The sequence below is a fragment of the Exophiala aquamarina genome (genome assembly GCF_000709125.1).
Source record: "Exophiala aquamarina CBS 119918 chromosome Unknown aczIA-supercont1.6, whole genome shotgun sequence".
NCBI lineage: Eukaryota > Fungi > Ascomycota > Eurotiomycetes > Chaetothyriales > Herpotrichiellaceae > Exophiala > Exophiala aquamarina.
This window is the reverse complement of record NW_013550582.1, coordinates 1,105,211-1,130,210: the sequence shown is the minus strand read 5'-3', so window position 1 is coordinate 1,130,210 and position 25,000 is coordinate 1,105,211. Positions and strand designations below refer to the sequence as shown.

The 25,000-nt window shown below is 50.0% G+C and overlaps 11 protein-coding genes across 11 annotated transcripts; 7 read left to right on the top strand and 4 right to left on the bottom strand.

Moving 5' to 3' along the window:
* Nucleotides 1–91: 91 nt before the first annotated feature.
* On the bottom strand, nucleotides 92–841 carry A1O9_07771 (large subunit ribosomal protein L35e; the record flags this gene model as incomplete). The annotated part of the gene is made up of 3 exons (XM_013403326.1): nucleotides 92–326; nucleotides 435–580; nucleotides 710–841. 3 exons carry the CDS (start codon nucleotides 839–841, stop codon nucleotides 92–94), a joined length of 513 nt encoding a protein of 170 aa, XP_013258780.1.
* Nucleotides 842–1,047: 206 nt separating this feature from the next.
* A1O9_07770 (uncharacterized protein) lies at nucleotides 1,048–1,836 on the top strand (the record flags this gene model as incomplete). The annotated part of the gene is made up of 3 exons (XM_013403325.1): nucleotides 1,048–1,107; nucleotides 1,160–1,273; nucleotides 1,333–1,836. 3 exons carry the CDS (start codon nucleotides 1,048–1,050, stop codon nucleotides 1,834–1,836), a joined length of 678 nt encoding a protein of 225 aa, XP_013258779.1.
* Nucleotides 1,837–5,389: 3,553 nt separating this feature from the next.
* Nucleotides 5,390–6,466, bottom strand: A1O9_07769 (uncharacterized protein; the record flags this gene model as incomplete). Its single annotated transcript, XM_013403324.1, has 1 exon — nucleotides 5,390–6,466. The coding sequence occupies one exon, from the start codon at nucleotides 6,464–6,466 to the stop codon at nucleotides 5,390–5,392; it is 1,077 nt and encodes a 358-aa protein (XP_013258778.1).
* A 996-nt stretch (nucleotides 6,467–7,462) lies between these two features.
* A1O9_07768 (uncharacterized protein) lies at nucleotides 7,463–8,818 on the top strand (the record flags this gene model as incomplete). Its single annotated transcript, XM_013403323.1, has 1 exon — nucleotides 7,463–8,818. The coding sequence occupies one exon, from the start codon at nucleotides 7,463–7,465 to the stop codon at nucleotides 8,816–8,818; it is 1,356 nt and encodes a 451-aa protein (XP_013258777.1).
* Nucleotides 8,819–8,851: 33 nt separating this feature from the next.
* Nucleotides 8,852–9,170, top strand: A1O9_07767 (uncharacterized protein; the record flags this gene model as incomplete). The annotated part of the gene is made up of 2 exons (XM_013403322.1): nucleotides 8,852–8,940; nucleotides 8,993–9,170. The coding sequence occupies 2 exons, from the start codon at nucleotides 8,852–8,854 to the stop codon at nucleotides 9,168–9,170; spliced, it is 267 nt and encodes an 88-aa protein (XP_013258776.1).
* A 610-nt stretch (nucleotides 9,171–9,780) lies between these two features.
* Nucleotides 9,781–10,917, bottom strand: A1O9_07766 (uncharacterized protein; the record flags this gene model as incomplete). The annotated part of the gene is made up of 2 exons (XM_013403321.1): nucleotides 9,781–10,690; nucleotides 10,769–10,917. 2 exons carry the CDS (start codon nucleotides 10,915–10,917, stop codon nucleotides 9,781–9,783), a joined length of 1,059 nt encoding a protein of 352 aa, XP_013258775.1.
* A 1,035-nt stretch (nucleotides 10,918–11,952) lies between these two features.
* A1O9_07765 (uncharacterized protein) lies at nucleotides 11,953–13,619 on the bottom strand (the record flags this gene model as incomplete). Its single annotated transcript, XM_013403320.1, has 4 exons — nucleotides 11,953–12,360; nucleotides 12,410–12,533; nucleotides 12,585–13,009; nucleotides 13,071–13,619. The coding sequence occupies 4 exons, from the start codon at nucleotides 13,617–13,619 to the stop codon at nucleotides 11,953–11,955; spliced, it is 1,506 nt and encodes a 501-aa protein (XP_013258774.1).
* A 2,118-nt stretch (nucleotides 13,620–15,737) lies between these two features.
* On the top strand, nucleotides 15,738–16,088 carry A1O9_07764 (uncharacterized protein; the record flags this gene model as incomplete). The annotated part of the gene is made up of 1 exon (XM_013403319.1): nucleotides 15,738–16,088. The coding sequence occupies one exon, from the start codon at nucleotides 15,738–15,740 to the stop codon at nucleotides 16,086–16,088; it is 351 nt and encodes a 116-aa protein (XP_013258773.1).
* Nucleotides 16,089–17,584: 1,496 nt separating this feature from the next.
* A1O9_07763 (haloacid dehalogenase, type II) lies at nucleotides 17,585–18,292 on the top strand (the record flags this gene model as incomplete). The annotated part of the gene is made up of 1 exon (XM_013403318.1): nucleotides 17,585–18,292. One exon carries the CDS (start codon nucleotides 17,585–17,587, stop codon nucleotides 18,290–18,292), a length of 708 nt encoding a protein of 235 aa, XP_013258772.1.
* Nucleotides 18,293–18,675: 383 nt separating this feature from the next.
* On the top strand, nucleotides 18,676–20,903 carry A1O9_07762 (uncharacterized protein; the record flags this gene model as incomplete). Its single annotated transcript, XM_013403317.1, has 3 exons — nucleotides 18,676–19,102; nucleotides 19,184–19,365; nucleotides 19,419–20,903. The coding sequence occupies 3 exons, from the start codon at nucleotides 18,676–18,678 to the stop codon at nucleotides 20,901–20,903; spliced, it is 2,094 nt and encodes a 697-aa protein (XP_013258771.1).
* A 746-nt stretch (nucleotides 20,904–21,649) lies between these two features.
* Nucleotides 21,650–24,054, top strand: A1O9_07761 (uncharacterized protein; the record flags this gene model as incomplete). The annotated part of the gene is made up of 2 exons (XM_013403316.1): nucleotides 21,650–22,172; nucleotides 22,400–24,054. The coding sequence occupies 2 exons, from the start codon at nucleotides 21,650–21,652 to the stop codon at nucleotides 24,052–24,054; spliced, it is 2,178 nt and encodes a 725-aa protein (XP_013258770.1).
* Nucleotides 24,055–25,000: the final 946 nt, after the last annotated feature.

The following is a 25,000-nucleotide window of genomic DNA, read 5'->3' as shown; positions in this document are numbered from 1 at the left end:
GCCCCACTTGTGCCTCTTGATTGAATCTGTTCACGCCTTCATCCACACGAAGCCAGAATCCTCGCGAGAAAAAGGGAAAAAGCAAGACCATCTATTCGACTTTCACCGCATACTTCCGTTGGGGGAAGTGTGTCGACTTCTTCTTCTGCTTCTCGGTCACCCTGCTGGCATCCTTCTTGCTCAATCGGCGGCGGATGGCACGGGTCTGCTTCTGTCGGAGATCGAGTGGGAGATACTTTTTCTTGGCGTAGAAGATTCGGAGTTGGTGGCGTTGGTTGGCGTTGATGACGGTGAGGGTACGAGCGATGGATTTACGCAGGTCGTGTCTAATTTTCAAAGAGTTGTTAGTTTGAATATCTGGATCGGGCCTTTCTGTCTCTCTTGCGCTGCCCGCATTCTATTTTGACCCTTCATTCCCGGATGAAAGCACGTACATTCTCGTCAATTTTGATGAGGCGCCACCGGAGATCTTTTGGACACGGAGTTGACCCAACTCAGTCTTGAGTTCGTCGAGTTGTTTCTTTAGGTCGTCCTTGTTCTTGCCCCATAGTTGGCCAGGCTTGACTTTCGCGTTGGACGACTGTTGTATTCGTCAGCACACAATGGAATGCGAAGAGGGTGAGAATTGATATATCTTACCATCTTCACTGGATAAGATCTCGTCTGGGTCAAAAGTTTGCAAGTTGTAAGTGGGTGAACGTGGGCGCACTTTGATGTGGTTCGTTAGTGGTAGAATTTTGGAAGGTGCAGTTGTGGGCAATTGCCAAGATTCCACGCCACGTGATTGTATTTTTTTGGCCTGGAAGGAGGTGGCCGTTAATAGGAGCGGCATGAGCCGCATTAGGCTTGGCGTCCGCCTAGTCGCTTCCACCTCTGAGCCTCGTCGGAGAGCGTGACCAGTTCCCAAGATCCAAGGAATGTAAGGGGATGCCTATGATACAGAGTACTTGAACCAGCAATATGGATTCGAATCTTCAGCGAAAACCTGAAGCGTTGTAATCTGGTCCAACACTTATAATCCCTGTTCGATTTGCTCAGACGTCATCAATGGCAACCGGGACTGGATGGGCGCAGCTGCGCCAGCAGATCAGAACGTTAGAGAGCCAGGTGACTTCCACGGTCTATTATTTGATGCTTCCTCATACTGAAGCATTGCTAGACAGAATCCCTATTCCACACCTACTCACAATACGTCTCTACCCCGAACCTCCCCGCAAAGCCATCCGAAGAAGAACGTCACAACGAAGGTGAAATCGCAGAACTATTAGAAAAGGTAGATCCGCACGGCTAGTCTCAACCAATACAGGGCCCTTGTCTGATGACTTGGTGTAGCGCGATGGCCTCATATCCCAACTTTCTCGCCTTCTGGATTCAGAAAACGCACTGAGCACCTCAAGCCTCAAACAGAACAATCTCTCCCGACATCGCGAGGTCTTGACTGAGCATCGACAAGAACTTCGCCGTCTCAAATCATCCATCTCCGAAGCCAGAGACAGACAACATCTACTGGCGAATGTTCGATCAGACATTGATGCATTCCGAAATTCTAGCCCAGCGGAGGCAGAAGCAGAGTATATGCTTCAAGAGCGAGGCAGATTAGACCAGAGCCATAATGTCATTGATGGGGTGTTGGCACAAGCCTATGCAATCAATGAGAACTTTGGTATACAAAGGGAGACCTTAGCGAGCATCAACCGACGGATCACCTCGGCAGCGGCCCAAATCCCCGGGGTCAATGGCTTAATAGCAAGGATAGGTACCAAGCGAAGAAGGGACGGAATTATTCTCGGCAGCTTCATCGCATTCTGCTTCCTGATGCTGCTCTACTTCAGCTAGGTCGAAGCGTATCATGCCGCGACAGTGGACCATACCAGATGGCTTCGAGTTGAATACCGACGAAATATGATCAGAATGCTACAGCGTTAGTTGGGGGAAGAATGGTCACAATCGTGCGACACTGCTCCTAGTCCGGCATGAGGATCGAACCTGCTTTGAATTCGAGAAGCTGGCCCCGGTTTACACAACGGCGAGGTCTGGCAGACAAATTGTGGAAAGAGATCCTAGAGTAGTCGCCGGATCCCGACACGATTCTCACGGCTAGAGATAAAGCTGCCGTGTAGAAAGGAACACAAGCCTAAACCTGGTGCGTTTCGAGGCTGATGATACCTGCAATCAGGGCCAGCTGCGATGACGACCTCGCGGCAATGTCCCATCCGGCCATCGAATCCAGATGCAAAATGGAGGGATAGCACTAGGGAAGGATAAATACCGTCTCGGCTAAGCCCCGGGTTCGAGAGGCCTAAGTCGATGCTACAACTGCGCGAATCGGGAGAGTACATACATAATATTGTACATGTAAGGCTGTCAATATCTCGGGTGGTCGATCTCACCGTTGGGTCTGGCAACGAAGGTTAGCCATTAACCTTTGCTTTACACACAATCAGGACCTTGAACACAAAGTACTAGTCGATTTATCTTCTCCATAATGCATATATGGAGTGCTACTGATCTCTTGAGATGTAGGCCGTGTTGAAGTTGACGGAGCAGTACAGGTACCCCAATGCCGATCCTTCCAAGTCAGCAAGCTCCCACAATGAATTGAGCGGCACTGGTGGTGGCCCTGGTACGGAGTAGAAGAAGCGGCATATCTGCAGCCGAGCAAGCCACCCAAACCCGAACCCTGTTGCTCTACTTGACATACCAAGGACAGCATGTTCCGAAGTCCCAATGCGCGATAGACTTTTTCACTTTTCGCCCTGAGCTCGACCGCCTTGGCCTGGATATGGCGGCAGTGCGGCACAGATGGCTTCGTTCGGCTTTCAAGTCCAATGACCGAACCAACCATGGCTCTTCACCCTGGATTACCGTCGTTTCTTGGGGGCTGCTTGGTCGCTCTGCTTGTGCTGACTCTGTGCAACCCTTTTGCTCGTACAATGGAGGTCCCCGCGCTTGTCACTGGTGGGCCTCAGCAGCGCTTTGATGCTAACGTTCTTGTCATGTCGCAGTCGCACCGTCCAGGCCTCCTCGGCGTCTGTTCGCTTTTTTTAAGTTCATTCCAGTGTGACAGGTTTCTTCCTAGGCCGACCGCTCTCCTCGTAACCCTCGATCCCGACCTCAAGCATACTCGGTATCCTCCATCGTACCTCGTACTCTATCGTCCGTATCCAGGATAATTTCCCGGGGAAAAGGACGCGTGTCTCTTCAGCTGTCCTGTAGCCGAAACGGAGTACGTGACATACCATTGATTCTCCTCCGCGGCCCACGGGCACATGCCGAACGTCGTCGCTAGCCAATCCACCATTGCCATCCCATCGCTCCCTCCCTTGTCTCCAGCCCAAGCGACCGACCCTGGTCCTCCAAACTAATACTGTAAAATGCTTCATCGAGATAGAGTTCTCACCCAAGTCTTGGCTCTTCTTTCCAAACCCATCATCGCAACGATTCCCAACTTGGTAAGCCGCCACCGCATAATCTTCTCACCTACATCCAGTCCAGAGTACGAGGATACACTCACCTTCGACGTCAGAGGTCTGCCCGCCAGGTTAAACCTTTCGCCTGAACTGGGTCAGCACCGAAGTTCTTATCACCTCTCTTCCTGTTGGCCCGCCATACGCAATGAATTACCTGATTTTGAACCGTTAAAGGTGGTTTATAATCCATTCACGTGCAGGCACCGCACCATCCATCCTTCCAAGTTCGCTTCCGCCCCCTCCCCCAAAAACAAGCATTTCATGCATCAAGTAGTACCACGACGCTGCCTGGCTATCCCTACCCTCCTTGTCACAAAGACCCCGGGAGAAGAGGAGAATGCAGTGCCGGCCTACCCTCTCCATGGCGCGAAGAGTTAGGGCTTGAGCATCGAGCGAAGGAAAAAAAAAAGCCTCAATGTACATCCTTTCCTTCACACTGCCAAACAAGCATTTGCACCAAGCGCCAGCGAACCTGGTCCACCAAGAGAGAAAACTTTACCCTTTCTTCTCTTCTGCCCGTCGCCAATACCGTCTATGTTACACTCCACCTGTAATGATTTCACCGCATGGCGGACCCTCCGCCTGCTCTTGTTTCTTGGTGACGGCCCATTTCTTCCTTTTTGGCTGTTTTCCCTTTGGATTGCCTTGACAGACGGTGGATTTCCCACCGGCGCGGCTTCACTGATAACATCACAAGACTTCCCTGATGGCTTGATGTCACCGTCCTCTTTTTTGGTTCCTTTTCTAATTTGGTCTCCTTGAGGTTTTTGAGGGAACCTCTCTTTCCATCTTGCTTCCGTTTCACTTCACACATCTCCGCTGAGCTTACGTGTCGTGCAACTCTCCCATTACGAAGTCGCTTTTCCTCTGCCGCTCGTGGCTTTGGTCCTTTTGTCTACCGCGAGGCTCTAAGCAGATTCCATTAATTAGTTGCGTGCGCTGGTCCGCCCTTTTCTACCACAACACTTCACCATCTTTTTTGTGAGCCGTTGCTTGCTTTCGCTAGCGGGTGCCCGCAAGCGTCGATAATCATCTTTATAATTTTCCGGACCGAAACAACAAAGAAAGATCATCCTACCGCCGACATTGTTCCAGAACGAGAGACAATGGGAGCTGAATGGTAGAGACTTCTTACCTATCATAAGATATCTGTGCACGCCTGGCCCTGGTTGTTGGATGAGTAGGCAATGGACGATCCCGCCATTGGGCTTCTCAGCAGAGCAAGATTCAACTCACATTTCGAAAGATCAGGCCAACGGTTGCATTCGACCCAACCCTGTTTTTTCTGGCAGTGAGCAGACAACAAGTTACTAGAACCTGAGACAAACACCCTGCTTTGTTCTAGAGGGAGGCGTTTCTGGACACACGGCCATCCTCTACAGACAGCTACCACTTATACAATCTAGAACGGCGACTTAAAATTCATCCGTCTAATGTGCATCTATTATACCTATCACTGGAGCTGCTGCCCGGGCACGGCGCGGCCAGCTCCTTACTATGTGCACGAAATGTGCGACAAAGCAGCCACTCCAAAATCACACTCTGCTGGTAGTGGCACAAAACCGCTGAAGAAATGCAAAGTTGTACATGAAATTTTGGATGGCGCGGAATCCAACGATCCGTGTCCACAATGCGGGTATGTGGCAATTCTTTGAACCTTTCCTTTGGTGTTGAAACCGACCTTAATTCTAATTCTTTCTTGGTATAGAGCAAAACCTGAAAATTGCGATCAGGTGAATGTTGATGAATAAGTGACACTTGTATTCGAAATGACAACGAGCGCATATTTCCCTGACAATGGCTCGGGGATTCTAGGAACGGAGATGGCAATTTTTTGGTGTTTGAAGCGGCAGTGCTTTGCTGTTATGGAGTTTTGGTACATAATTTTTGGTTTGGCAGGGGAAACCCCGGTTGTGGATTTATTTGGCAGCGACGGAAGAACGCAACTTTTGTTCCTCATTGATGAGTCGCTGCACTGCAGCATTAAGGCCTTCGACTTCACCTTTCCAAGCGTGGCCGCTGCCCGCCCATCTGATTTTGCAGCTCGAGTCAACCAAGTATACATAGCCAACTTGAGAGTTTAGCAGACCCATCGCGTCGCGGACGTCGTCCGTCAGACCGCGACGGATGTCCCGAGGGAGCTTGACCATGAAATACTTGTGCCATCTTTCCTTGGGAATCATCGAACGGAGACGGCTGCTGAATAGTTTGACTAACAGGGCACGCATAAAGTCGCCCTGAATGTTGACATCGGCTCTCTGAGCGAGTCCATTACTTTCCTTGATGATATTCTCCAACTCGGGGTTTTCCTTAGAGCCAATAAACGTGTCCACCTGTTCCTCCGCCCATTGACCAGACTGAAACCCAATGATAGAGACCTTGCCCGTGATCAACGGCGTCATATCCCGCCCTCCATCTGGCCCATCGCCCTCCTCGGCCAACGTCTGACCCCAGATATTTGGAAAATACAGCGCTTTGTCTCGCTTAAACAGCCGGTCATTGGACACAAAACTCTTGCCCTTATGGTGATCGACGCGCCGCCACTCCTGGAAGTACGGTCGGAAGTACGAGCGCAGGTACACCCTCCGCCGCTCCATGGCCTTCTCGTAGCTCGCGAACTCATCTTTCTTCTCCTTGAGGCTCCGCCGGTCCAGCGGTGAGTTCTGCCCCGGCTGAGGAGGATATAGCAGCCCCAGAGGGAGGGCGAGCACCGAGGGCGTGAACTGCTCGCCTCGTTCGCCTTTGGGGATGGGGATTTTTGAGATTGCAGACTTATGGTCCGGGTTGCGGTCTAGGCCCACGTGCAGGGAGATTCTTTGGGCAGAAGTGCCCGGCGGAGGAGGAGCTTGCGCTGATGGCGCGGGATTGGGTCGAGGTGTGGTTGATTCATGGCGGATCGCTACGCGAGATGCCCTCTGTAGATGGTGGTACAAGCAGCGGCTGTGTGGCCGCGAGGCGCAGGAGATCAGCAAGGAGACAAGCTCCTGGCGAGGCATTTCTGCGAGCGTGTTCGACGCCTGGAGAAGAGAAGAGAAGAGTCAGCAATACTAGATCTTGGTGATCGCTTTAAGGCCCAGTGGACAAAAATTTTGTTGCCGTGTATGTTCTACAGCATGCTACGAGGATATACCTGCGCTAGCCGAGATCACGCCGCTTTAGAAAGTGACCCACTTCACTTAGGTCACCTGACTCGTTTCTCACGGATATATGGGATTAGTGGGAAGGAGGTATGGCGGCGAAACTTGTTCGCTAACTAAGAGCATGCCAAGCATGCCACGGAGCTAAATCACAGGTAGTTCATCTCACGTGACTAAACTGAAAGATTAGGTAATATTTTGTTCAACGCTCGATGCTTTGAGTTCAGTCACAGTATCTACTGCGAGTAACTCACGAGGGAGGTGCCTTACGCAGGTTTGAGTCGATGTCAGCTTTCATGGTCATTGTCAAGCTCGGAACTGATATGGATTCACAATTACTATCATTGCTTAGCAAAGAACTAGTGTGGTCTCCACCTGCCTACCGCATCACGATTCAAGACACTCCCAACCCCATACATTTTCAATCACGGCATTCAGCCGATCTTTGCTAGTGCTTCAATTAGATTCGAGGCAGGATGCTCGAAGGAGGCATAGTTCCTCCTCATGATAAACGTTGAGTCTACCATGAATATATCCACTGTGGAGCTTGGCTCGGTCTTGAGTCCGAAACTATCTCATGTCGCCGCCGGTCCTCCGAAGTAGAATCACAATTGACCCTGGCGATCTGCGATACTCTGGCAATAATAGCCAAAAGGGCTCAGCCATAGTAAGAGTCAAGCTTTCCTTGCGACCGCATAGGAGGGCTTACCCCGGGCCTCCTCCGCATGCATGGATGTTGACAATGGGATATCACCCCACACAATTCGAAAATGGTTATAAAGTATTACCCCAGATCATTCGGGACATTCGTTCAACAGCACCTCCTCCGAGGTCACTCTCGATATCTCTATCACAATGAAGTTCCTCAAGCCAAAGGCAGCTAACCAAATGCACTTCTCTCACTTGAGGAACAACACCGATCCAGTATGGTGGAGAGACCCCGCCCTTCGCAAAAATGTGTTCCATTGCGTCGGTCTCTACTTTTGTGTGTTTTATCTGGGCTACGATGCCTCGCTCATGAACGGTCTCCAGGCAATACCGCAGTGGGAGGAATATTTCAATCATCCCACTGGTAACGTCCTCGGCTTCATCTCGGCTAGCTTGTTCCTCCCAGCGATCGTCACACCTTTTGTGGCTTCTTGGATCAATGGTCTATGGGGTCGAAAGATATGTCTGGCTGTAGGGTCGGTGCTACTTGTTTTGGGCGCATTCCTCAATGCGTTTGCAACAAACCTTGCAAGTTTTATTGGTGGCCGAGTTATCATTGGTGCGGCAGGGCCCTTTGGAAAGATTACTGGCATCGCACTACTCCAGGAACTGGCTCATCCACGCTTACGACCATATGTCGCCACCGCGTACTACAGCAACTATTACTTCGGTCAGATCGCTGCCGCGTGGTTTTGCTTTGGAGCATTATCTTGGCCATCAACGGATTGGAGATGGCGAGCACCGTGCCTGTTCCAGGCCTTGGCGCCCGCCATCGTGCTCGTCCATCTTTTCTTTATCCCAGAGAGCCCACGGTGGCTTGTCGACCATGACAGATCGGAGGAAGCCCTGAGGATCCTCGCGCAAGAGCACGCTAACGGCGATATGAACGATGAGCTGGTCCGCTACGAGTATAATGAGATTTGCCAAGCACTCGCCTTTGAGAAGGAGAATCAGAAGAGCAAATACGCCGATTTCCTAAAGACACCTGGAAATCGGCGACGACTTCTTGTGTTAGTCACGATGGGTACTGGCTCGAACTGGGTTGGCAACGGCATCATCGCCTATTACTTGTCACCAGCACTGAAACTTGTCGGCATCACCAAAGCCGATCAAATTGCTGGGATCAACGGAGGTTTGGCGATTTGGTCTCTGGTCTGGGCCTATATCGGTGCTCTCAATGCAGAGCGCGCCGGTCGCCGGACGCTCTGGATTGTAGGCACTACCGGCATGCTTGCGACCTATGTTGTGATGACGGGGCTCAGTGGGTCTTTCGCCCACAATCCCTCACACGCCGTGGGAATTGCCGTGGTCCCCATGATGTACATCTACAAGACTTTCTACTGCATGAGTTGGTCACCGCTGCCATTTGCCTACGGCGCCGAGATTCTTCCTTACCACATGAGGCTCAAAGGTCTGAGCATTGAACTCAGTGTTCAGAGCGTCGCGCTGGCTTTCAACCAATGGGTCAACCCCGTGGCTCTGGCTGCATTGGCATGGAAATAGTAAGTTGCAGTCACGAAAGTAGTCTTGCCCAAAATGGCACTAATACGCGACAGCTATATTGTGTACATTGCGCTCATTGCCATGTATCTCGTCCTAATTTGGTTTTTCTTCCCAGAAACGAGGTACGTTCCATCAAGACTCCTATCTCGCTTGCGTAGCTGATCTAGTTTGTAGGCAAATGACAATCGAAGAAGTCTCGGTCATCTTCGACACAGGTCGAAAGGGTGACGCGCAGGCAGCCGCTCTCCACTTTGATCACGGAAGGGAGCGGAAGGAGCTGGAGTTGATTACGGATGCAGTCGACGATGCTGAGAAGAATCCCAAGGCAAAGACTGTTTCCCACATCGAATAACGAACAATCATGACGTGCTCAGCGTACTGATTGCGATCATTAGTCTCACCCTTTCGCCCTATTTGGCGCGAGATCGTCTCTATCGTGTCGTCGTGGATTGTGCGTGAAAAATGCTGTATTCGGCCCATGTCTGGGATAGAGTCTGGGTTGATGGGCAGCGCGAAGACTAGGCCATGACTCCATTGAGGTTGATGACTGGCTGATAATGCAAACAGAGGAGTCAAATTAGACTCCTAACGTGCCCAATATGGCGGCAAACCTTACATGCATATACCTAAACGCTATATTCTGATTACCTTCTAATGCTCAGCGAGCCTCAAATTTTGATTCCGAGACATGGATAATGTGTAGAGGGGTTTGTCATTTATGTAGGCAAAGGGGTGCATGGACAGGTACTACAGCGCTGCACTACAGGCGTGCCATCGAATGATGCCTCTCCGGTTGATGACAAGATTCCCTTCACCGACATACTTGAGTAGCTTCTGAGTTGTATTGGTCGTGGCAAAAGTTGAACCAGTTCGAATCCAGGATAGGTGCGGCCCGTGAGGGTCTCTGTTTTTTTTCCTCGCGAGAAACAATATATGTATAGTCACTGCCTAAATGCCTCTGGCTAGGCTACAGCTTCAAATGCTCTCCGATTCACAGGGGTCAATGGATCGCCCAAAAACGAGCCATCTGGCGCAACTACAGCCAGTATATTCTTCATAGCGTTCAGCTCAAAATTGATTCGCGTCTCAATCGCACCGCCTCCATTGTGCGTCGTCAGCGTGACGTTGTCCATCTGCGCCAGCACCGGTGAAACCTGTGGCTCGTGGTAATGAACGTCGAGGCCGGCTGCTGAGATCTTCCCACTCTGCAGCGCACTGACCAACGCTTCCTCCTCCACGACCTCTCCCCTCGACGTGTTGACCAATCGAGCTCCGTCTTTCATGTGCGAGATTGTGTCGCTATTGATGAGATGCTTGGTGTGTGCGTTCAGAGGCGTGTGTAGTGACACACAGTCGGAGACGTGCAATAGATTTTCGAGTGAGTCGTGGTACGTGACTTTCAAGCGAGACTCCTCCTCGGTGCTTTGTCTGAAGACATCATAGTAGTGCACATTCATGCCAATAGCTTGGGCTTTAAACACCAGTTTCTTGGAGATATTTCCCAGACCGACGATCCCGAGAACATGGCCCCCAGGGTTACGCGATATATTGCCCATCAGCCGGTGCGTTGCTGTGAATACTTTTGGATCAGCCGTTCGCGCGGCAAGCTGTTGGCGGGTGAAATTCCGGAAGACGGACAGGATCATGTAAAGAGCTGTGTCGGAGACCGCGTCATCTGAACACCCGGCGCCGTTCGCATACCAGATCTTCCGTCGTCCCAGTGCATCTGTGTCGGCCCAGTTGAAGCCTGCACCCGCGGAGGCAAAGATACGTACAGAAGCCGGCAGTAGCTTGATCAATTCGTCGTCCCACTGGCCCATCTCGCCGCCGGTCTGGAAGTGTGGTCGAAAGATGGCGGAGAAGTCGCCAAATCTAATTATGTTGTCAGCTATGGGTTTGAAAGGCTCAGCAATCCCGTAAGGGGTCTGCTAAGAATCATGCAGACCAGACCTTCCATTTTTCAACGCATCGAAGAACTCCTCGCGTGTCTTTGTGTCGTTATGAACAACCTCGAAGCGATCCAGAAATTTTTGGTTGTAAAAGTCATGGTTATACTTGATGGAATCGCCTAGATGGAGGATCAATGGCTTCTTCGGCATTCTTGCTTGGAGTCAGGAGACAATTGCAGAACGCGTCTGGTTCATGTCGAGAAGATTCCTTATCCTGGGAGTGTGCAGGAGACGTGGCTATCAATTCTGTTCACGGGGGCGTTGACATTGCGTTGCATAGTAAAATGAATCCATAATACGTCCAGGAGCCTTCGTCTGGCCGTGGTACAGCCGTTGGTTGTCGGTCATCGGGGGGACGACCGAGTCCTTTCGAACGCCCTACTGGCAATATTCGACTTTGCCTGGCCTGGACGAGTAAACTAGGTAATTAATAGAATAGACAATAGCTGATCTCGGCGAGCTATCCGGTCGACCACATCCTTGGTACATAGTTGCATCTGTGGGCGAGGAGGCACAGACTTTCCGAGCCGACGGAGGCGGGCGAAAGCTTGGCTCTCATCACGTGCCTCGTTGCCAAGCTAATGTACTCCGTACGCCGCGTTTCCTGTTCCCATCTAGAACAGGACGCGAAACAGTTCGCTTCCTGGGGCTTGCCCGGTGCCTCACACTTGATGAATGGATGGACCATAGATCGGATGCTTCTTTTCTTTCTCACCTACTACCACTGAAGTAGATAATAGCACTAGTGCGTCGTTGTGGGTGCCCTTCGTCAAGCCAGACCTCTCTTCCGTACCCAGCACTATTTCAATGGGTAACATGGAGATTGCAGAGGCCTACACTGGCACATACGAGCAGTCAATGATGAATAGGCAATACAGCCGTTGTCATTGGTTCTGCCTTTCACGCTAAGCATTGAGCCGCATGGCTCCTTGTCTGGAACATCCTCGACTTATGAAGACTTCACTCGTACTTCGCAGAGCAGATAATAGGTCATGGCACAGAATACACGTATGCCTTCGCTGGGGGGCATGCAGGTGAGAGGAGACCAATATTCTGGTCTTGTCAAAATCTCTCAGGCCGTTTACACAATGACCTTGCAACCTTCTGAGGCTGAGCACTACTATCACCACCACAAACCATAATCAGGTCATTTCTACTAGGCGCTGGCAGGTAAAAACTGATTGATCATACACGCCGTGCCTTCCTCAAGATTTCAATCTTCAAACGCTCTCTCCAGGCAGCTAGGTCAAAGACCTGCCCATGATCAAGATCAGCACACCATACCACCTCCAAGCTACCGCGTTTACGGAGACCTGGCATACTTTGTTCATGTCCTTTTGCCTCATCTTGGTCAGGGCCCTTGTCTGCACCATGCTCTTCTATATCCTCCAAGTATCTGCGCACCTGTGGCGCATTGATGATCGAGTCCTTCCCGGAGAGAAAAACAGTTGCATGATGAACGAACAGATCCTCCTTCCACAAGATATTCTCTGCCCAAAAAAATGTGCGAGAGAGTGTATGAGCCACACCAATGTCCTTCGACCCGAAATACCAAAACAGCCATTCATTGGCGAATTTGGGTGTGCGGACAGTCTGGAATTGTGTTAGTGCTTTCCATCAACGTCGAGAGTGTTGCTCTTACAAAGTTGTATACCAGATCTGGTTGATGCAAAAGTATGGAAACAGGATCCACTAGGATAACCGACGAAATCTGGCGGGCTAAATCAGGTGTCTTTAGGAGGTGTGTGCTGATGACTGAACCATATCTACGAATGTCATGAGTTGTCCTTGTCAGCTTTATAGACGGGGTTACTAACGAGTGCGACACCAGGACAAATCTTTCGATTCCATGGTAACGTAGAACCGACCGAAGCTGATTACACATATCTTCCTTTCGAGGTGCAGTGGCCGTGATTCGAGACGATATAGCCAAGATCTCGACCGCGAGGATTCCAATCTTCCCATCCTCGTTCTGGCGGCACATATTCACTTCCTTGAGAAGTGGCATGTATGGATATAGACCAACTCCGATACCATGGAGGAACACTATCGGGAGCTCCTTTTGGGACGTGTGAGGCTGGTACCAGTAACTCATGTTCCGGTTTGGCGATCGGTGGGTAGTAGTGAGCGCTTGTGGCCTGGGAGGCATGATGCTAATGGAATGCGCAATGGAGCCACGGTAGAAATGGAAACCGTGGACGCACATATAAACATGTGTCAGGACATCGACCACGGAGACGCACTATAATAAACCTTCTATCAGTGTTTCTCGCTCTTCATCATTCCACGGAATCGTTCCTTACCGCATACCAGGTTAAACTCCGATGGAGCGCGTCGACTCTATCTAGCGTCAACCGTATACTCTGCACGTTGGCCCTTCCGGGCTCAAAATCCACCCCGAGTTTCGCCTCGAGGTGCTTTACATATGTGTCCAACTCGTCGTCGTGGTTGGGGTCGGCGGTTTCCGTGTTCAGAAAAGCCCAGCGGAGCCACTCCTTTACGTTCTCTCTTTTGAGAGCATCAATAGGCGTGTCCAAGAACCATCTTAAGAAAGATGTAGCAAAATCTTGAGAATTATCAAAGCAAAGGTGAAAGCGCTGACTTCTTTGCTCTTTCGAAAGAGGAGAAGGATGAAGCGCTGGATGCTGAAGGTGGTGTTTCCGGTAAGCATAAGTTATGAAGTAGAACACCGTCTCTGTCACTGCCAAGTATTCAAGGTATCTCCAGGCGCGCAAGTATTTCGGTAAGAACGTGGCCGTGGCGCAGTAGATAGCGCACAGGGGACCGATTGAGTGTAAGACGATGACCCAGGTCACTACCCATACGTACTCGAGTGATGATGTGCCAATCATATTAGATGCATTTCTATGTTCTCATCTGGCACACCACGGTTGTTATGGGCAATCAGGGCCAGTGTGAAAGTGGTGGAAGTCGCCCAGGCGAGCCAGTATCATGACCAGAACATAGAAGTAATATATCCCACAAGCCTGCATGTGCATATCCTATCGTCCCGTTCAAAGATTGGTTAACGCGGCAAAGCGAACACCTGCCTCCATTTCGGTTGGGACACAAGTATAGGCCCTTTCTGCCGAAGCCTGCCGCAGACATTCTGCGAGCTCTGACATGTGAGTCTCAACATGCCTTGTGGCTAGAAAAAGGGCCCACCTAGGTCGCATATGCAAATTTTGAGTCACTTGCGGCAAGAAACGAAAAGCGAGCACCCGGAAGCCTCATCCGAATTGGCCAGTTGCAATGGATTCCGGAGATAGTTTTTCGGCACCGGTGCTTGTGAGCACGATCAGTGCCTTAAAAAAAGCCAGAGCTACGACTAAGTTTTGGCCTGTCACGTGAGCGCATGGTTGCCACCATCTCACCCAGAGAGGCTCACCGAAGCCGATGGTGGTGAGCACAAGGCGGCGTCACCATCTTGCCTAACTGGGTGTCACAACAACCCGTGTGTCTCGCTCGGCCTCAGCACGAATACAGGTTTGGTTGGTCGCGAGGGTCATCACCATCTACAAGATTATACTACATATGGCCTTCCCTACAACGACCAAGCATCCACTGCTTAGCATCGACAGCGTTTTGTCCATGCCCACGTCATCTACTAGAATCTCAGGCCCAGTCTCGGGGTGAGCCTCAGTCGCTCAGGTCCCGGTGACTGCATGTTTGAATCCTGAGCGGTGTTCTTCAATTGAGTATCTCCAGAGCGCAAAGTCTTCACAAATAGGTCCGATCTCTCTTTCCATCACAAGGTCCAACAGCATCGTTTTGATGAGAGTATGATTTCAATTTCAGATGGACATTGACAATCTCTCCTGAATCTTAGCGGGCTCTGGTTTCATATCCACGCACATCGAGGATGGCTTTCGGTGTATCATTCGAACTCCCAATCTGTAGAGGCATGCGTTCTGTTTCATGTGCTTCATTTTGCAAGTCCAAGTCATCGAACATCAGCATGTGAGGTTTTGGGTATTCGAAATCAGCTTCGAGATATCTTGGATGCTGAAGGTAAAGCCGATCCTCAGACAAGGTTCGACCGATTTCCGAGCCAAGGTCGGCAGGTCCGAAAACGTTGATGTCGACTTTAATGCTGGATTCCTGCTGCCTTTTGGCTGGTCTGATACGTTTCATGCAATCCTCAACGGATGTGTAACCGACCACTTTCCTGACCAGATCCGTTCGTGATCTGGCTTTAGTGGTATTACTACCACCGGTCTGCTACCTTTTTATAAGGAGGAGGGTGAAATGTCGAGATACCTCACCCAGGTCTGTTCAATGTCGATTAAAAAAGAGCCTCCCTAAGCTGAGGGGTGGGGGGGGAGCTCGGTACACCTTCCGCTTCCCCTCGCCAACAAACCTCCAAGCACATTAGATGTTCCCTATCAGCGTCAATCGGGGCCGCGGCTTGAGCTGCTCACCACCCACTGCTCGGAGCTTACAAAGAGCATTGACGCATGGTCCATCTACCTCCTTTGGGGAGAACGAGATGGGATACAAATGCTACAAGTGCTGTCGAGCTCTGGCGCCGGCATTGCTCCCGGGAGTCAGCCGACCTATTTCACGCAGCGCGGGACCAGCAAAGTGCTGCCACTTTGAGCCAAGGTGGTATGACTGCCAAGGTCGATTTGTTTTGTTGGTTCACGTGCCTAATACGGTGATGGAACTCGAAGACAACCACAATCATGCTACTAGCGAACTTGTACGCTAAATGTCGCGCACTCACTACGGGGATATAAGGATGCTGGGGTCCAGCTATGCCCGCTCGCTGGTAGGTCTGACTTACAAACAGCAACAAATATATCAATCAAAAGGACAATCTTCTCATGTTCAAACAGATATTACGCCTTTCAATATCTTACTTTGTGCTAGTATTCCTGGCTGGCACAGTGCTTGGCTCCCTCCGAGTGCCACTTTTGCAACCCTATCTGGGGCAACGATATGCAGAGCTCCTCGAGATGCCGTTAATGATGGCCATCATCTGGCAGGCCGCACAATTTACAATGTGGGAAATAGTGGACGACTCTGATAGCAGTTGGTCATTCACGGCGCCAATGCTGATTGGCATTCTGGCCTTGCTGTGGTTGACTGCTACCGAATTGGCAACAACAGCACTGGTCTCTGGCTTCTGGAATCTCTTCACGGTGTACTTCTATGAACGAGACTATTTCGCAGGGTCCGTCTATGGCCTTGCTCTTTTGTCGTTTGCGATAATGCCTCTGGCTATTTGGCTACGACAGAGGCCGGAGGATCAGGATTGGAAATGGACTATCGATGTCGATTCCAAGGTCGGAGAACAGGATGAATATTGCAATACCTGACAGAGACTACTGAGGTGTGGAATGTATCAGTTCCCACTTCAGATAAGGAGAAGCTGTACGGATTTTCAAAATTGCGGAGCTGGTCTCAACAGTGCACGAAACCATATTCGTGGCAGCAACATTTGACTAGATTCTCCCTGGCTACAGACCAGTGTCCTGGAGTGGAGGTCATAGTATGAACGCCTTTTCTATGCACTTTATCAGTCAAAGGACCATATGCTATGTCTGGCCCAAAGCAGGCGATGTGTAAGGATCCATCTACGGGAACGTCAACAGGGAAAATCGGCAAGTCATTCTAGGGCTTAACAGAGAGATGTACTGGACGCTACCAACTCAAGGATTCACCATGCCCTATTGCGGAAGGATGACTAGACGCATTACATGGAGATGGAAGCAACTGGACTATGGCATAGCCTGAGACCCGGACCTGGCAAAACAACCTCCAGTCACTACGCCGTGGCGTATATTTGTCGTTAACATGTACGCCCGGAGAAAGTCTTCACAATGCATCTTTATTGGATACTGGCGCGATTATTGCGCTCAGAACATTTGTATAAATTAACATTATCTTAAAAGCAACATGTGCCAAACCTTTCCCAACATATTACCCGTAGCACTTATGGATCTCTCTGAATCTCCGCGAGCTAAAGAGTACTCAGCCATCATGGCGCTCCCACCGCAACCAGCGAATTTGTCGTTGGCAATACTTGTGATCCGTCAGTATACGCATTATAAGGTGGCGGCGTACTGGACAATGCTACAGTCTCCGGGCCCAGGGTTGCAGCCTGAAAATGACAGTTCAAACGAGCGAGCATTCAACAGAATGTCCAGACAAGCCTAACTCTCATACGGAAGCAGAGACCACCGAATTGGGTGTTGACGATGAGGCTATTCGGTGACGTGAGGCATACCTCTAGTGAAATGCTAGAAGGGATGGCTTGGATGATCTCTGAGGCGCCAAGTAGCATATCGTCGTTGTGCACTAGTTGTACCATGGATGATGTTATGGCTGCCTGGCTACGTGGTGAAGATTTACACTTCCACTTTGTAGTTTACTATGAGGTTTTAAAAATATACAAATGGGAGGCTCTCTCAATACTGTTCATGAGGATAGTTTGTGGTTAAACTATTCGGTGTTGGTCCAGGCGGCGATTTTTCTTACTGATCAGCCCTACAATTTCTCCATTGGTTCCCAGATGATTTGTCACCAGCGTATTCTTTTTAATGCCACCGGATGCTACTGTACTGAGTGCTTGACAGCTTAGGTCACTAACATATGCTTGACGTCGTAGGGGGAAGCAGCTTTGTATGGCTTTGCGCTTACTATTTTAGTTGAGAATCACTTCGTAAAATCCAAGCTTGGAGGCTTACCAACGGACGACTTAACTGCAGAGAAGGAGGACTCAAACATATTAAAACTACGATAAATATAAAGCAACGGTGGAATTTCCCTCTTGATTGACTTGGTTCGCTTGATCTGTCCTCCGGAAAAGAATATGGCAAATCCCAGGATCAAAGTGGTCTTGTTTGACTTCATGGGAACATGCCTCGACTGGCACAGCGGAGTCCTCAAAGCCTTACCACAATTAATCCCCGAGGCGGAGAGGTCAAAACTCGCTTTGAAATGGCGTCACGATTATTTTGACGCAAATGCAGCCCGCCTGGCTTCAAAGCAGCCTCCCGAAGACATCGACATCACGCTACGGAACACTCTGGATGCATTATTAGAAGAGAAGCCAGAATTAAAAGAGTTATTCACCGAGAAAACAAAGAATTCGTGTGTCGTAGCATGGCACTCTATGCCAGCGTGGCCAGACGTCCCCAAAGCCATCGATCAGCTGAAGGCTGCAGGATATGAGGTTTATGTTCATGCGAATGGAACGACACGGCTGCAGCTGGATCTGTGTAGATCATCGGGATTGTCATTCAACATGCTGTTTTCAAGCCAATTGTTAGGAGTGTACAAGCCAGCTCCGGAGAGTTACCAGAAGGTGGTGCAATTGGTGAAAGTGAACCCGGAAGAGATTGTTCAGGTCGCTGCACATGCCTACGACACTCGAGGTGCGAAGGATGCTGGCATGAGAACGGTGTACGTACATCGATGGACCGACGATATCAACGAAGACATGGAAGTCGTCCGAGGCGAGAATGACTCCTTCTTAGAAGACATGACAGATCTTGCAGCAGTTATCGGGCAGCTCTAACCAGGGCTACATAGCGGCCTACAAGCTTGTCCATGCAGGTGCTGGATTTTGGAGACAACTTGAGGAAGTTGGACAAAGGATGTGGATGTGAAGGGGCCAGGAAGGTGTCAGAGCAAACAGAGTCGCTTGGCGTCACGTGCTTTCGCGTAAAGTGGTTTCGCAGACGTGTGCGTGTTCGCGCTGCAGTGGTCAAAGAAAATCAACCGTGTCACGGTCCGTCCCACCACCCCGCTTCAAGATCCTTTGTCTCGGTGACGAGAATTGCAGTGATATTCTAGTGAAGTGAATTTTGACTTCGCAGTCTGACTTCCTCTGAGTCTTGAAATGGCCGCACCCTCGAAACATCCACATGTCGTCGTGAAAAGTCCCATGGCCACACAACAATGGCTCCTGATCAAAGGAAGAAAGAAAAGGAGCAATTTTTTGAAGACTTGTCTCGCCTTGATCAGTTTAGTGACGATGGAGACGAAAATGTGGACTTTTTGTTCCAGCAATCACGCCCTAGTTCACCGCCTTCCGTACGAGCGATAGAAGGCTTCTTGGTAACTGAAAATGATGTCTTTGTCTCTCATGCGGACAGTCACACATCACATGCGCATCGAAAGCGAAAGGCTTGTGAGAACAAGCCAGTGTCGATGCCGAGCCTCCAAACTGCGGATCCTGTACCTCAACCCATCGGACCATCTTCCTCCCCTCTTCGAGACAGTAAAAAGCCCAAGCCTGGAAGCCTAAAGCGCTTCAAGTCGCATCTTGACAACCCAGATCCTTTGTGGCGGAAAGGTGATCCAGTGTTGAAGTATGTTGCAGAAGGTAGACAGGTATTTGTGGGTTTCGTATTTTGTCCGTAGAAGTTGAAGATTGTCCTGGTATCAGAGGCTAACAGAACTTTAGATTTCATACCCAACGAGGAGAGCAAACTAAAAGATCCCATTTACCGATTAAGAATCCGGAAATCAATCCAGCATGGTGCAATGTGGGCCAGAATCTGGAGCGGAGACGTGACGCATATCATTGTATGCGATGATCTCAATTGGTCGCAAGTATCAAAATGCTTCCATGGAGGCGAAGTCCCAGTTAGTTTGTTTATGCTGTCCATATTGACGTACAGCTGACTTGTATTCTTCAGAAAAGTCCAATTCTCGTCCTTGTAGATTGGGTTGTAGAAAGTGTCAGATCGAAGTATTCTCCAAATATTTGCTCTTCCAGATATCAAGTGCAAGGCTCAATTCGTCACGAATCGAGAGCAGTGCAGGATAAACTGGTACCCGATCGTACCAGGTATGGGACAGCCGTGGGTAACCACACCAATCGCACACTTCTACCAGGTAAAAGCCAGTCGCCGGCTCGAGAGATCCGCAAAATATCGCCCACCGAGGTACCTTCCATCGATGAAGTCTCTGAGATTCAGCATGCATACAATGAAGATAGTCTTCAGGATGCTATAAAGGATGTGCAGCAGCTTGGTATCATTCCTGTTGATTCAACTTTTGGTGACGCCCCCAAGTGCTTTGCAGATGGTATGGATGAGGATGCCGAGTTGAGATATCTGAAACAAAGTGACAAGATTAGGAAGGAGAATGAGGGTTTCCTCTGCATGGAGAAACATGAGGGTAACAAAGATAACCCGAATTCCAGAACTATAAAAGTGCTTCAGCAGATGGCCACTTACTATGACAGAATTGGCGACCACTGGCGCACCACTGGATACCGGAAGGGGATCGGTGCTCTGCGAAAACAAAGTCAATTAATCCGAACCAAGCAGGAGGCTCTCGCAATCCCTCAGATCGGAGAGAGACTGGCAGAGAAGATCGAAGAGATAGTGACAACAGAGCGTCTGCGGCAACTCGAATACACCAAACTGGATTTGAAGGATCAGGTACTTCAGCTTTTCATGGGCATTTATCATGTCGGCTATCCCACTGCGTCCAGATGGATCGCACAGGGTCACCGTACACTGGATGAGCTTATTCAGAACGTCCAGTTGAATGCAAACCAACGGATTGGTATTGAACATTATGAAGATTTCCAAAAACGAATTCCACGAGCTGAGGTAGCCGAACACGCATCCATTGTTGAGAAGGTCCTCGCAGCCACCGATGATGGCCTGCAGATGATAATTGGTGGTTCGTACAGAAGAGGCGCCCGAGACTCAGGGGACATAGACCTCATCATCACGAAAGAAGGTGCTAGCCTAGAGCATATCCGAACACTGATGATGGAAGTAGTTGTTCCAACCCTCACAGCTCAAGGTTTCCTTAAAGCAAAGCTCGCTGCTGGAGGCCCTCATGAGATGTCATCTAAGTGGCATGGTGCGTGCGCTCTACCTGAATCCGAAACGTGGAGACGCATCGACCTGTTGTTCGTGCCATGGGCGGAACTGGGAGCAGCATTGATATATTTCACCGGTAATGATATTTTCAACCGCAGTTTAAGGCTGCTGGCAAGTCGAAAACAGATGAGGCTGAACCAGCATGGCCTTTATGCAGATGTCATGCGTGGACGTGGCCGAGAGCGAATCACAGAAGGCACGCTACTGGAAGGACAGGATGAGCTGCGCATATTTGAGCTACTTGGTGTGCCTTATCGACCACCTGAGCATCGACAGTGTTAGCTGGTGGTGCTGCCGTACTGGGCTGGGGGGGCAATGACAGTTTGTCTTCGTAGACATATTCGGGATGAATAACAAAGCAAGGTCTGCTGGCTTTTCGGATTGTTTCTGGGACACTCCAGACTATTAAGGACCATATAGCTCAGTCCCTCTTTTCATAGCTTCTTGATAATCCACATTCCTCACCCACGCGCTGGCCAGGGTTTGGAGTTCCAATTGTTGAGCAGTTCCTATTGCGGCCTAGACTGATTTCTCCACAGTATCTGCTAGTCTCACCGCCTTAACATACCCGCCTAGGCATACTTAGGATGGCGGCTCGCAATTCCTGCCAGACTGAGATAAATTATCGAAGCGTGCGCGGCTACGTCGCTGCGGGTTGGAGGTCTTGGCGCGACAGACAGAATGCGTTTGGTGACCCTTAACAAACTCGGTGGCGCGGAGATCCCTTGCTGCCTCGAGTCTTTGCAAAATACTGCACGGCAATTTCAAGCGTCCGTGAATACCACATCGCTCAACTCAACGGTGTCTATCTTTCTTGTTCCTTTGGCGGCTTGACTTGTGATAGACAAGTAGGCACTGTGGGCTGGTCCCAGGACCTACACATTGCCGTTCATTCGTTATCTCTGTGTCGCGCGACTTTGGTTGCTTACTATCCTAGCCACAAGGCCCATCCTTCACTGTTGGTTCACTTTCGCGCGATCTTTCAAACACACGGACTCCCAACTGACTCTGATCCAAAGGTCGTCGCCATGGGCAGAAAGCCAAATCCTCTGATCGTGGAGTATTTCAAACGCGGTGCGAAGATAGCAGACGCCTCCAATCGCTACGAACACACCTGCAAGCTATGTGGTGAACAATTCCCCAAAGGTCGCATCGACAGCCTCACAGCGCACCTTACCAAGAAGTGTATTGGTCTGACGATGTCTGATCGCACTAAGATTGTGCTTCGTCTGCACGATCTTGCAGACCCTACGGCAGCCCCTGAAGTGAACAATGGCACAAAAGACGGAACCCAGATTGAAGCAGGAAACACTCTCGACCTGCCATTTTCTCCTACTAAACAACAAAACTTCAATGCTCTCAACGTTCTCGCCGAGGCGTCGCGTCGCGTCGGTGGTGATGGTCCAGTGGCATCTGGCTATACTTCTGCTGAACAAGTTCACCTTCACGATCACGCCCAGCCACTTCCACTTGATCCTCAGCTTGAGATAGACTCTTTTGCTCAGCATCTCTTGGAATCACCTGACGATGGACTCGGCCCGAGAAACAATGGTAAGCATTACACTCTCTTTCGTGCCCGTTTTTTCTGTTTTTCAGACATACCTTCTTGGTCCGCGTCTCCCAGCAATGTCTACCGCAAGAATGAGATCTACGTGTGGCGATCTGCTTGTTCTGCTCGTTTACGTACACACGCCTTGCCTTGCCAGTCTTCTCGCTTTCTCGATTGATTTTCTAGCTTCTGTCGATATCTATTGCTTGACTTCTAACCCTGAAAATAGGCTTTCCTGCCTCCAGTACTGCAAGCCTCCCACCACTATTTTCATTTATGGCAAGTGGCCCTCCAGTGTCTCAGGATGAACTAGGACTTTCTCTTGTTTCTACAATTCCCCCAGATCTGAGCACAATTGCTGCCTCCGCCAATGAGACTCTTGCCAATGGCGTTATGGTCACAGACCTGGATGTCTCTCAAGACGGCGTCCCTGGTGTCCTCTTAGATGATCTCCATGGCCACTCTTTCAGTCATGATCGAACCACTTTTCACTGGACCAACGCTCCAGCACCGATTCACATCAGTCAGAACGAGATGCCTGTACAGCCTGCTGCCGAAAGTGTGCAAGAACCAGACGAACACCCATCACAACCCTTGCGGCCTATTGCCATGAATCCACATAGCCGACAGACCAACTTTGTTTCTGAGTCCGGCACTCCCAACAAAGTGCAAAAGCACAAGGTTCGGGGAAGATTCGCTCCAGATCGACGCAAGGAAGTTCGTGAACTGCGCAAAGTCGGTGCATGCATGCGTTGCCGCATGCTCAAGAAAGTCTGCTCTCAGGAAACCCCATGCCAGACCTGTGCTGCTGTAGAGGCACCTCGTCTCTGGAAAAACTCCTGTGTCCGTGCCAAGCTAGTGGAGACTTACACCTTGTTTTTTATCGGCCTTCACGCAGCTATCGCCTATCGAGAAACCAATCAGGTCAAATCACGATCTAATGTTGCAACACTTGAAGGCAATATTGAGGCTTCTCATTTCAATGAGCAATCAATCGTTTTCAAGGGGTTTCAAAACACACAAACTGGTTTGCTTATCGATGGTACACCGGATCTCACCTCGTCGCAGACAGTCATCACCATTGACCTAGAACCTGCTCTCGATGTGCTGCCGAAGATTGAGCAGTATTTGCATTCGATAAGCACTCAGGTTATTGAGCAGGAATCTTGCCCGGTCATGAAGACCAGTCTCACCCAAGCCATGGCAATCAAATCAAACGAACATGGCCAGCTCACGAATGACAAGCAAGACAAGCTTCTGTCCGATATCATCGAATTGTGGACGGCGACGGTTATTCTTTCAGATAGCAGTCTCACATGGGATTTATTTCAGACCAACGACATGAATTTTGAACGCCAACCTTTACAGCATGATAATGGCTCATACTTTTTGATTGTATGCCAACTCCGAGCTGCTGTCGAGAAGCGAGCCAGCCTCGTTTGCAAAGCTGCCATGCACCACTTTGAACAACGAGTTCTTTCTAGGCATAAGAGCAACAACTTCGAGACATTTCTTGCGGCTTTTATCTTGCTGAATTGTGCAGAGAGAATGTGTTGGTTGTTCCAAACCTGGGAAGTTGAACTCCCTGACAGACCGGCCTGGCCGTTTGATCTATCCGCCCGCAGTTACGTGGAAAAGGGGCAGCACTTGGCTAATACTATTGAGATGATGCTGGAGCTTCGTCAACTAGGACCCAAGGTCAACATTGATCTGCAGTCGGGCAATCTCATACCCCGAAACAAAGACGACACCACTACGATCGCGTGGCTCGCCGGTGCTGGTCTCACGAAAGATATCCTGTTGAAAAAGGAAAGTGCCCAATTCGACCCGAGCGATAGCCGATCTCTTGATGGGACCTTTTGGGCTAGACTTCTTCTGACTTGAAGTCCTACTATGCCATTGCCTCGTCCCCTTGTTGCATACTGTGTTGCACAGAGGTAGAAGCAGTACTTCAACGTGTTGGCCTGTCCATCGCTTATGCATATGTCATGGCTTTTGTACAACTGAGCAGCAAGTCACGTTGCGAAAGTATTTCTACGAGAGGAAAAAATTATTTGGAGTAAAGGTTGAGCGGCTACAACCGACCTTTGGCGTTCCTCTGTGGAATCGGCGGTGTGCAGAATGAAGCAGGGGAATTGAAGGCGACCTGTATGTTGTACATAACGACGACGATGATACGATCCCATGAAGGAACGAAACAACGAAATTCTTTCCTAGATTTGTCACGATTCTCATGCGAGAAAGGAAGATACCCCGAAATGTCCTGGTGTAACGGACGCAATAGTTTGGTAGTTAGGATTGAGCTCGAGCTCCATAATGCCTTGAATTGAAGCATAACAAAGATACTGTAGGGAGGTCCATACTAATGAAACGTTGATGTGCAATTCATGAGGTGGGCGTGGCGGCTGTCATGAGGAAGGTGCGATGTCATGAGAAGGAGGCCATTGCCTCGATATCGCGTGCTTGCCAATTTGTTGCTCTCCACAGCAGACACGCCCCTGCCATCCAGTGCCCCCCGGCAAAAAGCTTCAGGGTTTATCGACGTGAGCAGCGAACTTTGGTCACTCACACCGACTGTCATCTCTCCGGCATGCTTTGCTTCTGGAAACTCCCTGGAAAGATGAAACACGGTGCAAGTCGCTGCTACTCGGGCCGTGTACGAGGTTCTCCTTCTCGACCTCTCGTTCTGGTGCGAGCAGGATTCATGGGCTAGAGAGAGAGAGACTAGAGTGCGAGGCCGTCGTTTCCTAACACCGTCCCCAATATCTCTTCGCCCGACTCCGGCGGTGCAGACAGCTCGTTCCTTGTAGAGCAAAGACGACCAGTTGTG